Source organism: Ptychodera flava, chromosome 21 (genome assembly GCF_041260155.1).
Source record: "Ptychodera flava strain L36383 chromosome 21, AS_Pfla_20210202, whole genome shotgun sequence".
NCBI classification, from domain to species: Eukaryota; Metazoa; Hemichordata; class Enteropneusta; family Ptychoderidae; genus Ptychodera; species Ptychodera flava.
The window spans coordinates 5,444,528-5,460,167 of NC_091948.1; the positions used below are offsets into that span (position 1 = coordinate 5,444,528).

At 38.6% G+C, this 15,640-nt stretch overlaps 1 protein-coding gene and 1 long non-coding RNA gene across 2 annotated transcripts; one reads left to right on the forward strand and one right to left on the reverse strand.

Moving 5' to 3' along the window:
- The first annotated feature begins 2,993 nt into the window (after positions 1-2,993).
- Positions 2,994-7,729, forward strand: LOC139120925 (ileal sodium/bile acid cotransporter-like). The gene is made up of 3 exons (XM_070685515.1): positions 2,994-3,633; positions 5,068-5,275; positions 5,827-7,729. The coding sequence occupies exons 1-3, from the start codon at positions 3,254-3,256 to the stop codon at positions 6,391-6,393; spliced, it is 1,155 nt and encodes a 384-aa protein (XP_070541616.1). The 5' UTR covers positions 2,994-3,253; the 3' UTR covers positions 6,394-7,729.
- Positions 7,730-10,115: 2,386 nt separating this feature from the next.
- On the reverse strand, positions 10,116-12,025 carry LOC139121014 (uncharacterized). Its single transcript, XR_011549200.1, has 3 exons — positions 11,890-12,025; positions 10,608-10,703; positions 10,116-10,378 (listed from the first exon to the last, which is right to left on the reverse strand). It is a non-coding gene; the product is annotated as an uncharacterized lncRNA (long non-coding RNA).
- Positions 12,026-15,640: the final 3,615 nt, after the last annotated feature.

Sequence of the window (15,640 nt, forward strand, 5' to 3'; positions counted from 1 at the left end):
ATGACCTTGGCTGTGAAATCGGTTTTAAACAATGACACATTAGAGTTGGCTTCGAAATTTTAACAGCGATTGGTCCATCTCAGCACAATCTAAGGCTCACATTGGTCGTCGAAAGCCCGAAAATGTACAAATGTTTTAAAATGTTAAAATGTACAATTTAAAAAGGTTTTCAGAAAAGAGTTAAAATATACTCTTCCAGTTCAGCATTGAGTTTTGACATCAGAATATTTAATAGCTCTACATAAAAGAAATCTTACTAGAGCCAACATTTACGAAAACTGTGTGCGAATATAATATTTATTGTACGGCCAGACAAATTTGTTCCTCAAGTAATTGCACAGCATTACGATGGAACAGGTCATCGATGTTTCGTTCAGTTTAAATTTAATACATGGACTTGTTATATGACACTTAATTGGATCCGATTTTCAAAGACACAGAAATATGTATGCATTAATCTGACCAACGTCCCTCCACCCACTGGGACAGTGATCTGACCAATGCTTTAATTCGTTTCTGAACCCTTTTCCGCGGAAGTGCCACATTTTGCTGTTTTCTTACGCCTTTTTTATTAAAAAAAATCACATTTGCCACAGATTTGTTGGAGGAAAGATACACATTTTATACTGGCTGAAATACAAATGCGCCTGGAAGCTGGTATTTGCGATCTCCTGTTCAACATCTAGTTCTGATCAGTTGATTGTTTACGTTGTGACTATCCGAGTGACTCCTCCTCTCCAATTACGGTCGTAAGCGGCGCTGCCCCGGCGACGGAAGATGAGGGAGAAGTCGGAGCGGGAAAATAGATTTCGCACGACGACCACCACAGCAACAATCATTGATTTAGACTTTATTCTGTTCATCTTTTCTTTTAAATACACTTTTTACTCTTGTAACTTGTTCCCTCATCCTATAGAAAAACCCCGTTTCGACCTACTAACCAGATCATGGCTGGCTCCAAAGGATATCAGCCATTCAAAGGCAGGCCAAGAATCGATTGCTTATCCCGTCATCGATACCATCTTTCCCACAGTCTTTTAGGCCCTGTGCAGAATCTTTACTTGTTTTACAATGACGAAAGCTTTTATATTTTCTGACGATAGTGTTCAGTGCCAGACATACGACATCTTTACTGTTTTACTTAGCTTAATCATGCATGGACTATTTTTCAAGCAAGTTTACACTGAACCATAAATTTACTTGATCGTTTGTTGTACCTTGTGACAGAATGTTTTTTCATCTAATTGTCAATTTTAATGTAATCTTTCTCATTTTATTTAATCTTTAAATAAATAAATGATAACATAATATGTAATAATTTTCCAATGAATTAACCCAAGATCGAAAAAAGGTTTAAAATATAACAAAATAGATCATTCTCATTTTATATATGATTTTTTCATGCTGTTTTTAAATCGGAAGGAAAGTATTACCAAAATGCAAATTTAACACAAGATTATCTTCCTATCAACGAGAATTGTTTATTTTCTCGCCATAGAATTCTTCACGTATTTGTACCGGCAGGATCGTATCTCCCCACTCAGTCATAATTGCGTCAGAGACGAACTGAACAGAACACGTGTCATCGTCAATGGTGCCATGCAGTTTGGTTACCAACGTGATGATTTCTGTTATCCGAAAAATTACATTTATTTACAAATCTGAGCGATCATTATGATGATTGCATTTTCGCGGGCAAATGTCAACGAGACACTTCTGATAGTGACGTAGATTAAAAAGAAAACGCCGCCATCTTGAATGTCACTGGAAGTAGGCCATGGAAGGGACATTTTGAAAGTTAAGATTTCAAAAATAAAACTGTATGATCTGGTCAGTGTTTTGTTTTGTTTTCGTTTCAACTAATCCCATCAATTTCAGACTGGGTGTCCTAGGATCCTAGGAGACTATTAAAATTTTAAGCAAATACTAAGCAAATTACATTTTTGGTTCACTGGACGAGTGTGGCCGATGACATGTACGCTAGACTGATCTGAAGTGAATCGGGATGCTTTTGCAGTTTCAGAAATAGACCATAGCGTTGATTTCTAAGAATCCGTTAATTGGGCCAATTCCTTTATAGTTGATGACATTTTTTAAGTGGTCCAAAGTCTCGAAGGCACATTTTAAGGGATTGCATCACGCATTTCAGTGGGATTTGGATTAACTTTCTGGAATTGTTTTCTACTCTCATCCGATTCTATAAATTCAGTGAAATTCGACATATATCGCCACAAAAGAATTGGAAATCCTAGAGTAGATCGCAAGATGCTTGATGGCAAATTTCAAACTTCATTACCGAATCTGGTCACCAAGGAAAGTCTCCAGTTGTCCTTTTATCTGTCTTTGTCTCCTTGTCGCAAATCCTCTCTCTCTCTCTCTCTCTCTCTCTCTCTCTCCTCTCTCCTCTCTCTCTCTCTCTCTCTCTCTCTCTCTCTCTCTCTCTCTCTCTCTCTCTCTCTCTCTCTCTCTCTCTCTCTCACACACAATTGATGGTGACTGGGGTCTGCGCATGCGTTATCTCTATCAATCTTTCCGTGATAAAGCCTTTTTTTCTTTCAGAGAGACGTGGAAGTCTTCAGAATACGAACTAGTATTACAAACCACATAGCCTTACAAACTAGACCCTTCACTTATTGCACAGAAGAAGTTCAAGGGTTCCCCCCCAACTTCGGCTGCGCGCCATTCGTTGTCGGGTGCCCAACGAGTCTTACTGTTTGAAAGAAAACTGAGTAAGGTGTTTGCCAATAAATGTAATGAGTAGATGTAAAATATTTGCAGTGAGCCGGCGACACAGTCAAATACGATCTCGGAACTGCTTACACAACTTTATTTGATCGCAAACGATGTTCTCATAGACTGCGAGGCCAACGCATCGTAACTTTGGTGTGAATCAACCAAACAATAGTTTAGATTCTCCAATCAGAAAGCTTATTGAGGTCATTGACACTTATTTGTTCTTCTCATTCTTTCTATCTCTAAAAGAGGGAAAATGTATAGATCTTTGCAACAGGAAATCACGACAGCGAGAGCGGTATATAAGTTGCACGGACGTTGGTGGGTTAGGTAGTTAATTTTGGGTCGCAAAGGAACAATACATACTGAGTGCTTACCGTCTGCAGAAACCCTGAGCAGTCATCGGATACAGATTTTCCAAATCAAAATTTCACAACGTTCCACTAAAGCTGTGGATTTTGGTTGAATTTTTCCGCTGAATAATATACTCATATCATTTGCCGATCGCTGAGAATTAATCATGTCGATAATTACGGAAGAACTGCTCAGCATCTCTCCAAACAGCACCAACTCTACCGACGACGGACAATTACCGTCTCACATCGTGACTCTAATGAATGTCGACCAATACTTGAACTACGCCGCCGTTATCATCATCATGATCGGCATGGGAGGTGCCACCGACATCGCTGGCATCAAGAAGAGCCTACGTCGGCCGTGGGGCATAATAGTTTGCTGTCTTACCCAGTTTGTGATCTTGCCGGCCATCGCTTACGGACTGGCAATCGCCCTCGACATGGAACCTACCTACGCCGTTGGCCTGATAGTGCAGTGCACAGCACCCGGCGGCAGTGTCTCCAATATGCTGGCTTATTTCGCCAAGGGAAATATTTCTTTGAGGTGAGTTAATTTCTTGTTAATGTCCGACGATGTGGAGACTTCGAAAGCACGTTTCCTGGTGAACGTCTACGTTCATCCTTCGGCAGAAGATTCCAGCGATACTGATGAAGTGTCTCTACTAAGTTTTGCGCGTAGCATAGACTATATAATGTTACATCTGAGTTGCAAAATCTGTAAGTTTATCGTTATGAAAATTCGCTATGGAGAAGGAAAGCTCAACATTGAAATATTTAAGATCAAAACTCAATTAGCTGACATTTTTGCGGCATTATTACTCTGTGTGAAGGAGAAACTTTTTTTTTTTTAATTTCCAAAATTATGTCGGAATACTTTGAGATCAACTTGTCAATACAGCTTGTATGTACATATAACGTCCAATATCAGTGTTGAGGGCTGTATTCTATGTGAACAGTAATATTGCATGCTGCACACGGTGTTTACAAGGCTAGTGAATCGTATTTTTACATTCTGTAGGGAGAAGAATGCGGCAATACACTTGTTTTATAGAGACAATATATGCTGAAAATGTTTCCAAAAGTTAAAAGCTTTTTTCTTTTAAACAATAATTAAAGCTCCCATGTTCATGAAATAAGAATCAAATGCTCACCTTTTAAAATATACATCATCGTGCAAGTATACATTAAGAAAGAAAAGTCAGAGATAAACGAAAACACGATTATTCCGTGATGATTGAGTGAATATATCGGTTTTTTTTTGTTCAAATCGTATTTTTGTTCAAATCGTATTTTTGTGAAGTAATATGAGATCAAAGATACGCTCTCTACGTGGTAATACCAAGCATTATTTGCAATAAATCCGTAGTCTATATTTAACAGGATAATTTGTAACGTGAGATAACTTTCTGATAGTTATTTTGCAAACCTGGTGTAGAAAAGTCATTAACTTAGGAAATAAACAAAAGCGTACAGCCATTCAATGGATGGGGCTCTGTACCTGTGAATGTATCACATGTATGAGGGGAACATTCGATTGGATAAACTTTATAAGTTGAAACATCCTCTTGAGGAATAAATCAAAATTCTCTCCAGGGTTCCTAGGGTAGAGACACCTAGACACTCGTTCTTGAAAACTATAAAGAGGACTTGCACTGCATATGTGGCGTCTTCATTTACACCACTGTAGATATGTTGAAGAAACAGTTTTGTTCATCCGGGTATTAAAACCCATTGAAAGTACAGGATCCGTTTTCTCTTAAGACCTTGCCATGTATGCCATTGGTCGAACAAACATGACGACAAGCTAATGTCACCAGCATCATCACGTGTGCATCAACATGCAACAAATGATATTACACAGTCGTTGTCACCATTACGCTAAAATGCTAGCACCACAAAGCAGGAATGTTTGCATTGCAGAACAAGGACGTCAGAAATTTGGAAATTTCCGTCACTATCGGTATTTTTTTTATTTCAGTGTTTGCCTGACAACTTTTTCCACCTTGCTAGCAGTGGGTACAATGCCGCTGAACTTGTTTGTGTACGGACGTAAATGGACCGACGCAGCTCAGATAGCAATCCCGTACTTGAACGTTGTGATATCTCTGATTTTGACTCTGGTTCCCACAGCATTTGGTCTTCTGCTCAAATATAAGTTACCCAAGTACATTGATCGCATCACACAGGTGAGAATATTTCATTTTCAGATTCCTCGACGGAACACATCGTTTCCGTTTATGGATTTCGACCCATGCCATCTCTTTTTGGCTCTGCATCAAACACGTTGATGTTGCTTGCCCCAAAGTCATAAATTACCACTGAAGTGAATGACTCTTACGGTTTCACTTATGTGTAGTTTGGAAATGCGCCGAATAAATTGAAGAGTCGAGTTCTGAGACGGACAGTAGTGTCTAAAAAAGAACTGAGAAATCATAGAAAAATTTTAGCCCGATTGATCAAAAATATCAGTTCATGGGCAATAACAGTTGATGTTACAACAACAACAACAACAACAACAACAACAACAACAACAACAACAACAACAACGATAATGAAAAAATAGGAAACAAAATAGAAAACAGTCCCCTCATTTAACATTTACAGTTTTCCGGCCAGTCTTATGAACTTCAGTAATAAGACGAAGTTTGTAGTCGATGATTGACCAAATCACTCTTTTATCTATGGCATTTACTGTTACTTTGCATTCTATATTACCGATGTTCATTTGTTTCTACAGGTGTGTTCTGTTGTTGGCACGTCACTAATACTAATCGGTATTGCATTACGTGCATACATCCAGCCCGGTATCTTTCTCAACTCCTGGCAAATTTGGGTCCTCGTATCATGTCTCCCAATCATCGGGGGTCTGATCGGCTTCGCGGCTTCAAGCATAATCTGCCAGCCTTGCTCCAACCGCCGCACCATTGGCATCGAGACCGGTTGCCAGAACGTTGCTCTGGCACTGAACGTCATCAACACGTCATTTCCGCCGTCTCCCCAGCGAGCGGTGATGCAGGTCATTTCGTCGCTCTACGGTCCCGTCATGGCGGCGGAGTTGTCCCTGATCGTCGGCGTATACAGGGCTTTCAGTCGATACGGACACTGTCGACGATGCGATGACGCTGAAACCGTCAAAGACGACGTGGAGGAAGTGAAGGTTGGCGACATCAACGCCGAGCTGAAGATGGAAGACGTTACCTGCAAGACCTCGGAAACACAAACCGTAGACGTTGGACCGTCGGACAGCGATGGGAATATCTATGGAGACGAGAAAGCGTATACAAACTACAGTTTTGAAAGTTAGGCCCAGTTTGTATAATAAAGAGAATTTAAAATATCAACCAGGTTTGGTTCCCATTTCAAGAAGACCATTGTTTGTTAGTGATGAAGGCTAACGGGGAACATAAATGCGTTTTGCGTAGCGCAAAGCGCCTTTGATCATTGTCAAGTGTCCGAGACTGATTTAAGCCTATATTTCACGAAATTTTGTTTGACTTAGACATCTTTTCAAATCTCCAAGGGCAATTTTATGCATAGATCAGGAAAACTTGAAGTCGTCCATGTAAAAATTATGCTTATGACGTAATTTTGATGTAACCATCAGAAACTTCACATTTTAAAACTGACAAGCTCAGAAAGTGATGTAATGTCAATGCTGGTTATGGCCGAATAGTTGGACTGATACGAAGTGTTTTAGAATTATGATGTCAATTACATGTTGCACGAATAACATTACATTAGAAACTTTTAAAAAATTATGCGATTATAAATAATAAAGCGCTAAGTGAGAGTCTGGAGAAGGAACTTGAAATGCTTTCGGAAACTTTTTTCATGCCCTTCTAAGGGCCAATTTCTTGCAGACATTTACTCCATGATTTCTTAACACGGGTATCTAGTTTTCCTTTTCAGTAAACGATTTATTATTCAATGATTTGTATATTCTGATCAAACTCTATAAAGTAAATTTCAATTTGTTTATTATCCCTTGACGTAAATAAAAGCCTTCTAAAAATAGCACACACGCGGGCATATCTAAATCGCCAAGTAATATTAAGCTTACGAAGGTCTGTGAGACCAGTTTATCAACCTGAAGAACCTGTAATTTATGTACTAAAAAGTTGTCTAGGATGATTACATACATAGAAAAGAATTTAAGTAACTCTCCGTGATCATCAAGGAATATAAATAAGCTTGGTGGCACCCTTAAGTACTTACTAATATAGATTGTGAGAAATTTTCCGCTGAAATTCGTGGAATTTTATATCAGGAGTTATTTTGACAGTAAATATGTAGTGTATATCACTGTTAGGACGAAACAACTTTATTGTTGGTGAATGTGTTACTTTTCGTTTTGCTTGCCCGATTTTAAAGGCAAATACCTAATTACCTTTATATTCGAATGTACACCCATTCGCAATAGTTTTTGAAAAAAAGCGTAGTTGTTTCAACTGTCACTTTTTATTCCAGTCAGCTGCTCGTTTTTTTAAGCGTACACCACAAAGAGGCTAATGGCGTTACTAAAAATAGGCATATTATTCTGACCTATTTTTCTACCTTTGCTGTCCATGACGTCACCATGCTCAGTAGCCAACATTTACGCAAGAAAGAATTTACTTGTACTTGTTATGGTGAGAAATAAAAAAAATAAATGAAAAATTCAAGAAACTTGGAAATCGAAGATGTCTGCCTTAATTGGAATTGAAGGATGAACATAATTTCTGATAACCACGTGAGACATTATGTTAACGAGCGTATTTGCGGTCGCATCCAAAAGCTGCAAACCCAACCATCCAGTACAGCAACCTAGTGAAATATGCATATCAGGCATCCGATTAACAGCATGTGAAGGCGCTGTTTATTTTGACAAATGACATGCATACGATGACACTGAAAGCACAAAAACTAGCGACCTCTCCCCTCACAAGAGCTAAAAACAAACAGAGGAACAAACGAAAAACAAAATAAAAAGCAAAACACCTAAAACCATGATACAAATAATCCTCTGCTCAATTCAGTAGCCAATGATTGGTTTCACAAAATTTTCTGAAAACTATTTATCTGGCATTTTGGAAAATTAAAACACGGCAACGGTGGTTGGTTATCTCCAAAGCCTGTTCGGGTATGTTTTTATTGCATGTATCGGAGCGGTACATCGAGTTGGTATTCCAGTGCTAAGAAAGACCTGTTCAGTGATGTAGTGATAAATTATTTTAATGATGCCATAAGTGATTCAAAATGACTTGTACTGAGACAAGCGTGGAGTGGAACGTGAAAATTACGTAAGAATGCTATCGATGGGAATCTATCACAAGGGTGTATAATTCCTCTCTTTCGTGCAGCCTTGCGTAACAAACCACATCCCTTGCTCAGGCCAGATGGTGCCACAAAACTCAACATGTCTATCGACAAATTTACGTCCAATAGCCTTCGTAAGAGTTTTGTCCGCCATAAATGAAAAACGAACGTCAAAAATTCAGGGAGTTGTTGAAGGTTCTCTGTAACCTTTGCAGGTTGATTTAATTTCGTTCTCTTTCTTGCATAAATCTGCAACAACGATGATTTGTTGAACCTTTTGGTACAAAGTATTTGCTCTAATGTTGTGCATCAACTCATAGTTACGTGTAAATGCTTCCCGTTCTGGGAATTGTTGGCTGTCACCCTGGAGACGTTGAACCTCTTCTTCAGTGTCTTGTTTTTGTTCTGCAGCATGGTGTATACTTGTTCGTAAACTGTCATATCCGACAAGGCGATCGGTAAAATGGAGAAAGACAGAGCTGATGCCAAAACCGACTGATTGTTACTTTCCAAATTTGATCGATGTCATTTACAGATGCGTCTAATCGCACCGACAGCCGGCAAATATAAATATTCATGAACTTCTGTTAGTTCTTCTTTCAGTCTGTTGCAACACAAATCGTCAAATGTTGTTTCGGAATCTTCAAAATGGGTAAAGACAGAGTCACTTCGAATCTGTATGTTGTGAAGAAGATTTATTCTTGTTGACGTCATCAGGATTCTATCGTCAACGTGCGTTTGTGACTAAAATTTCGACAAGATTTCCAGAAATTACGGTCTGAAAAATGTTTATTCTATCGCCTGGAATGTGACAAGGAAAACTATTTATTCCATGCCTCGATGTGAGTGCAAATCAGTACATTGATTTGAATGGGAACATGATCCGGAAAGTTAGCGGGCCAGTGAACGATGTACTGATTAGTTTCCATGGTTACCCGGTCCAGTGAAGCCCTTCGACGTTTTCGACGTCAAAGTAGACCCTTCACGCTAGATGTAAAATATCCATACGCGCACTGCTATTTTGACTTTCGTTAAAATCTGTTTGATACTGGTCGATGATCTTAAAATTTGTTTGAAAAATGCCCCGCATGTAACTAAATGTCGTATAGCATTAACTGTGAAGAGGCATGTAATAAAAAATATTATTGCCTGAATACACAGGTTTATGTGCCCTCGCAGCAGGAGTCAATTTGCCCTCCATGCGTCGGGCAAATTGTCACCTGCTCTCGGGCACATAAACCCATGTATTCAGGGAATAATATATAAAATATCACATTTCATGGCTTGGTCTCCTATCGTGGGCACCAGAAGAATAATGACGAATTACAACAAAGCCACATTTGGCGAATTTCCGTCTAGGTTGCAATTGTGTTAAACAACCTGTTTACAGAGTTTTACGTTTAAATAAATTTGTTTTGTAGATTTAAGAAATAACGTCACTGCATACCATGAAAATCAAGACTGGCAATGTTGATATTCTAACAGTTATGGAAAATGTCGATTGCGTAATTGTTTTGTAAAGAGAATTTCACTTTTTGCTTCCATGTTCAATTTACAAAATGTTTGAAGGTTTTAATACATTAGCATTAATTAATGTTAGAACAATCAACCACTGTACCTAAGTTAAGAAATCAAATGACTATGCTCTCTGCACGCTTTTATTTTCTAATCATACACCAAAATTATCAAATTATGTAAATTACGATATCGTATTTACTAAAATCCTTCAGCTCTGACTTGAACAGCTCAAATATCAACAATCTCAATATCACACCCATGTTAAACTTGCTACTGTCGATTAAGTTTTGTAATTGCAATAATTCTGATATTTTCCAAGAATAAGTTTTAGCAGAACTGATGACGTTGGAGGGTCATGGTCGGTCACTTCAGGTGGCGATTGGAAATTAATTGGTTTAGTTGGCTTCTTCCTTCAGAGGGAGCTTGAATTTCTGGATGTAAAACTTGACGTACGATATGGCTGCTCTGGTGCCCTCCTGGTAAAATGAAAGGTATAACATCACAAATCTAGATGGAATATCAGGAATATTATCGATGGAAACGATAGCAATTTTGCAAAACTTGAGTCTCGAATGCAAACAGTCTATTTTAACGCTTCTCTACAGTCACCGAGAAAAGAATTAAACATAAAAGGACAACAAATGAACAAAGGAGTGCTCTCCGGAAGGCAACCAAAAGTTTACTATTTTAAAGTCCCGTATTTACCTACACAGCAAACTTTATATCCGCTGGCTCCATAAAGAAATCCGCTGCCTCATGATAATCGAGATAAACAGCAATAGTTCGATCAGTGTCACTTTCCTACAAGGAAACGAATGTCAAGGGTTACAAAAACATATGCAAATAATAACATCAGTATGTCCAGGGCACGAAACTTATTTAATCAAAATATGGTTGACCCTAAACCCCGGATTTATTAGAGGACACGTTTGCATAACGACAGTCTACACCGACCTATGTATGTACTAGGTATATGTATGTATATGTGGGTACACAGGTGTATATTTTGCAAGTTATTGATCAGGAAACAGGATCAGTTAAGGTTCGAATACGGAACACTTTTTCACGTTTTGAGCTCGAAATCCTTCTAAATAGTCGATAGAAATCAACACTGAAAAGATTAGGTCATCCATTCATGATACGGTAAATTATACCTTGCAATAGCCTCCGAACTGATTTGAATGAAAACTTGCAGACCACAGTTTTTGTTTATAAACAAAAATAGTTCCGGGTCAAAATTGGTAAATACTCATTAACATAAAGAAATGGCATAAGTTTTTTGGTATTGCTCTGCCGTGCAAATACCGGTAGTACGCGCGCTCATGTGCAGGTAAACTGGTTAATAAGTAATGATAAGGCAGAATACAAGCTATTTGTAATGAAACCCATACGATTGCTTGGATATATACGATCACAGTTACCTGTTTTCTAAAATTCCGCTATGCGCCTATGCGCCCCATAGACATGTGTACATATGCCTTCTTCTCAGGCACATGTACACACGTCTATGGGGCGCGTAGGCGCGGAGCGGAATTTTAGAAAACAGGAGACTGTGGTATGATATACTGTATTTGTGCGAAAAAAACCCAAAACTGACAACTTTTAAAGGTCAGGCAGTTTCAACTTTTGATGTTTGCTTTCGCTGTTTTGTTTTCTATATCAATTGCAAGTTTTTTTTTCTACTTGTTCTACTACTACAAGTTGAAACACTTCTATTCAGTGTGTCAGTAAAGCCTTCATACGTGCAGAATTGCATTGTTATCGTTAACATTTGAATTCTAGTCCGGACCAGAATTCACTTGTGACCAACAACAATGCAGTTCACTCATGTAGAGGCTGAGTTGACTAGCTTAACACTGTGTACCTCAACACGCTTTGGGTAGTAGACCAAGAAACTGTAGTTGATATTACAAACAAAAATAGCGAAAAAATCTTTAAAAGTTACAGCTAAAAGCCTTTTAATATGTCTATAGTTTTCATTGCTTACGTCATAGTGGAGTCTCCTTATATTGGTCAGGAGCATCGACTGCAACGCGTTGATGTAATCCATGGCGTTGTTTACTTCGTTTCTACCGTAGCCGGAAAACACACTCCACAAATTGACGCCGCGTGTTTGGGCAAATAGCATGAACTCAAGCATGCTGATCTTAACGGAGAAATAGAGTATAATGCTTTAAAAGGTGAAGGAAGTAACGGCAAAAGAATGGCAGAAAATGATGCGTGAAAATCTCATGGAAAACCAGTATTTTGTCCGCTTTTCCCCTTGGTTTCATTCGACGATTAAAGGCCTATAGTAATCGCAGCTTTTGATACATTTTTCTGGTTGTGTTGCATTTATCAGCCACAGTTTCTAAGTCTACTTCCAACAGAGAGTTTATATACCCAGTACTCAGCTTGTCAACGGTGACTGTGCATGTATGTCCTGCAGTGTTAGTGTTGATGATCGATTTCAGGTCCGGCCTTGAATTCGATTGTCAACAATTATAATGCATGCTACACACTGACACTCCGGATCGATAGACCAAGTGCTGAATACTTCGAAATGCTGTAAATAAACCAAGAAAATCGGGTTGATACATGGTACCAGAATACAGCAAGAATGTCAAAACTTTCAGTTACTTTACGTTAGTAGGGAAAACCAGCAGAGGACACGTACCTACTGAATAGGCTGACTCTTGTGAATGGACGTTATTTTTTGGATCTTTCCCGCCTTTTAGTGTGACCTACGATGACAAATGTCCTTACTCGTCTTGGTAAAATGCAATCGATATTTATTTGGAATTCCGACTTTGAATGCAATCACGTGATATATATGTGTTGTCTTTTTTTGTCGAAGCTTACCCTCGATGATCAACAGCGTTAATTGAAAATGCGCTATTCGTCTTTTTGATCTAGAAAAACAAAGCCACATAAATATTTTAACTTATCACGGGGAATTTGTAATTCCAGGGGTTTAATTCATAGTTTGAGGCGACAAAATGTGTGAAATGAGGCTTGGATGCACCCCGCTGTAGATTTCAACATCTCCAAATCTCCTGTCGTCTACCACTTCTTTAGACTTATTTCTAGAGAAAAATGAGTTTTCAGCACCTCATGTTTATTTTATGAAAATCGAAAATCGTCTCCTATGGAATTGATGCGGTGAACAAGGAAAATATAGAATTTCAAATATCGGTAGGTGTTGTAGCCTCCTATTTTAAAATTCTTGACAGTGTACAAAAAGATATTAGTCACAAAATTAATGAAAGAACAGGGCTAAACAATGAAGTTTCAGCTTACTTCACCGTCTTTGTCTTTGTCAAGTTCATCAAGTACGCTGTCTATTGTGTAGTCTTCACCGAACAAAGTCACAATATCCTCTTCTGTTAGTTCGTCACTCTGAAAGAATAAATGTTGAGGACTCCTGTAACGGTAACTTTTGACAACTTTTCGGAGTCTTTTGTTTCACCACGGAGATAGAAGCCAGATCTCGATGCTTTCACTAATCAACTACGCCTCGGCCCACTGTATACGATGCAGTACCCGATATCTGTCTCGGTGACCAAGACTCTCTGCTGGTGGCGCTGTCGTTTCCGCGGAAGCGACAGCGCCCCCAGAGACTATACCCGATATCTGATTCCTCGACCATACCGTGACCATACAACACTACGACGTGCTTTATCACCGCGATGATTCTTGAATTTATGTCCGATTATAAAATTGATTATAAAATAACAGAATAAAAACCCCAAAACAAAGCCAAAAGTGCTTAAGGTCGTACATCTATAGCTTGTGTTGACGGATCGATTACATTTTGATATGTGTCTGTTCAGATTCTGTATAACAGTTTCCTGTCATCATTCCTAAAGCCATGTCCAAAAGCCTAGCGTGCAACTTGTCAATACATACTTATGTTATTGTTTACAAGTAAATTTTGATCCGGACCACAATTCATATGTCAACAATAACTTTGCATGTTACTTTGTGTGTACGAGTGAGTATTTCAACACTATAAGGAGAGGAATAATAGCATGACTTGTTTTACAGATAAATATTTTCCAAAGTTACTTATTGTCCCTTCACTCCTGTAAAGTACCTTCTTAAAGATTTCTTCAAGCTCACTCCTGTCAATGGCTGAACTCAAATCTTTGTCCCCTTTGACAAAGGCACGATGAAGTTTGCCATAGCCTTACAGATATCCGAGTATTGCGCCGAGGTGTCATCTTTAAGACGTTTTTCTTCATCTTATCCCTGTCAAAGGAGCATTTTGAGAAGACGATTTAACCATTATTTATTTACCTGGTATAGAAAGATCGCAAGGGCTGCATATCAACCATCATAAACCACCCTACACAATCTGTCTGCTGTCTTAACTTGCAGAATTTTTCTGGCTTTTAATCTCCTTTTCAAAATGCAAAGTTTTTTTTATCACATAGGATGTATAAAATTAGACGGACACTCACCTTACTATTTTTGTTTCAGGCCTCAAAAGGCCCTTTTCCTGTTCTCAAGGGCATGTTCATATATTTCATGTTCATCGGTAGCATACTCTTAGCAAAACCAAAAGCTGTGAATGTTTTGTTGACTTATATTGTAGTTGGCCTTCCTGTTCGTAAAAGTTTTGAATCTCTCACTCACTCTATCATTCACGCGCTCACGCCCTCTCTTTTGTTATGTATGTATGTATGTATGTATGTATGTATGTATGTATGTATGTATGTATGTATGTATGTATGTATGTATGTATGTATGTATGTATGTATGTATGTATGTATGTATGTATGTATGTATGTATGTATGTATGTATGTATGTATGTATGTATGTATGTATGTATGTATGTATGTATGTATGTATGTATGTATGTATGTATGTATGTATGTATGATGTATATGTGTATGTGTGTATATATGTGTGTATGTGTGTATGTATGTATGTAAATTTGTAGGTAGGTAGGTAGGTAGGCAGGCAGGCAGGTAGATAGGTAGGCAGGCAGGTAGGTAGGTAGGTAGGTTGGTACTTAGCTACTTACACGTCATCAGTAAGACGACAAATGTTGTTCAATCGTAATCTAGTTCCAATAGCGCCAGAATACCGCATTTCTTTTCATTACGTTTGGTGATCGTTGGAGGTTACGGTGTTACCTTAAGTGTACCGTGGTAGCCCATTCCTTTGGCGCCAACACCCTCTAAGACTAAATTTTCAAACGGGTAGCGGTAACGCCCAAGTTCCAACTCCTCTGGAGTGAATTCGAGAGCGCAGTTTCTCAGTTCTTCATCTTTCGCCATCCTCGACGATCCGAACTGTCCCATAGTGAACTGTAAAGATGTGCGATGGGTTACGACGAAAACGGTTTTTTAACCTTTGCGGGTTGCCATCGATACAGATGTTTCTTAATGTGCTCTGCCGTGTAGCAATCACATAAAGGCTTTAAAGCTAGGCAAACTGTTCCACCAAACCGTGTAGTCATGCTAATTGATGACCTTTGACGTTTGACATTAGTTATACCATTGTTAAATGATAATCTGAATGTTTAGTGTTAAATTGCATAATTTGAAGGTTATTCAATGCCAAATTTAAAACTTCAAGAATGAGAGATAGGCATCACATTTTTGGTCCACGATTGAGTGTATTCGACAATGCCTTGGGCTATGTCATGGGTCTCTTCTTCCAGACATCTGCGCTTCTATGAACAAATCTTGGTGTGTCCGTAATCAGGTTTTTGTGTACTCGGTAGCTGAACAAGTTGACGGCAAAGGTT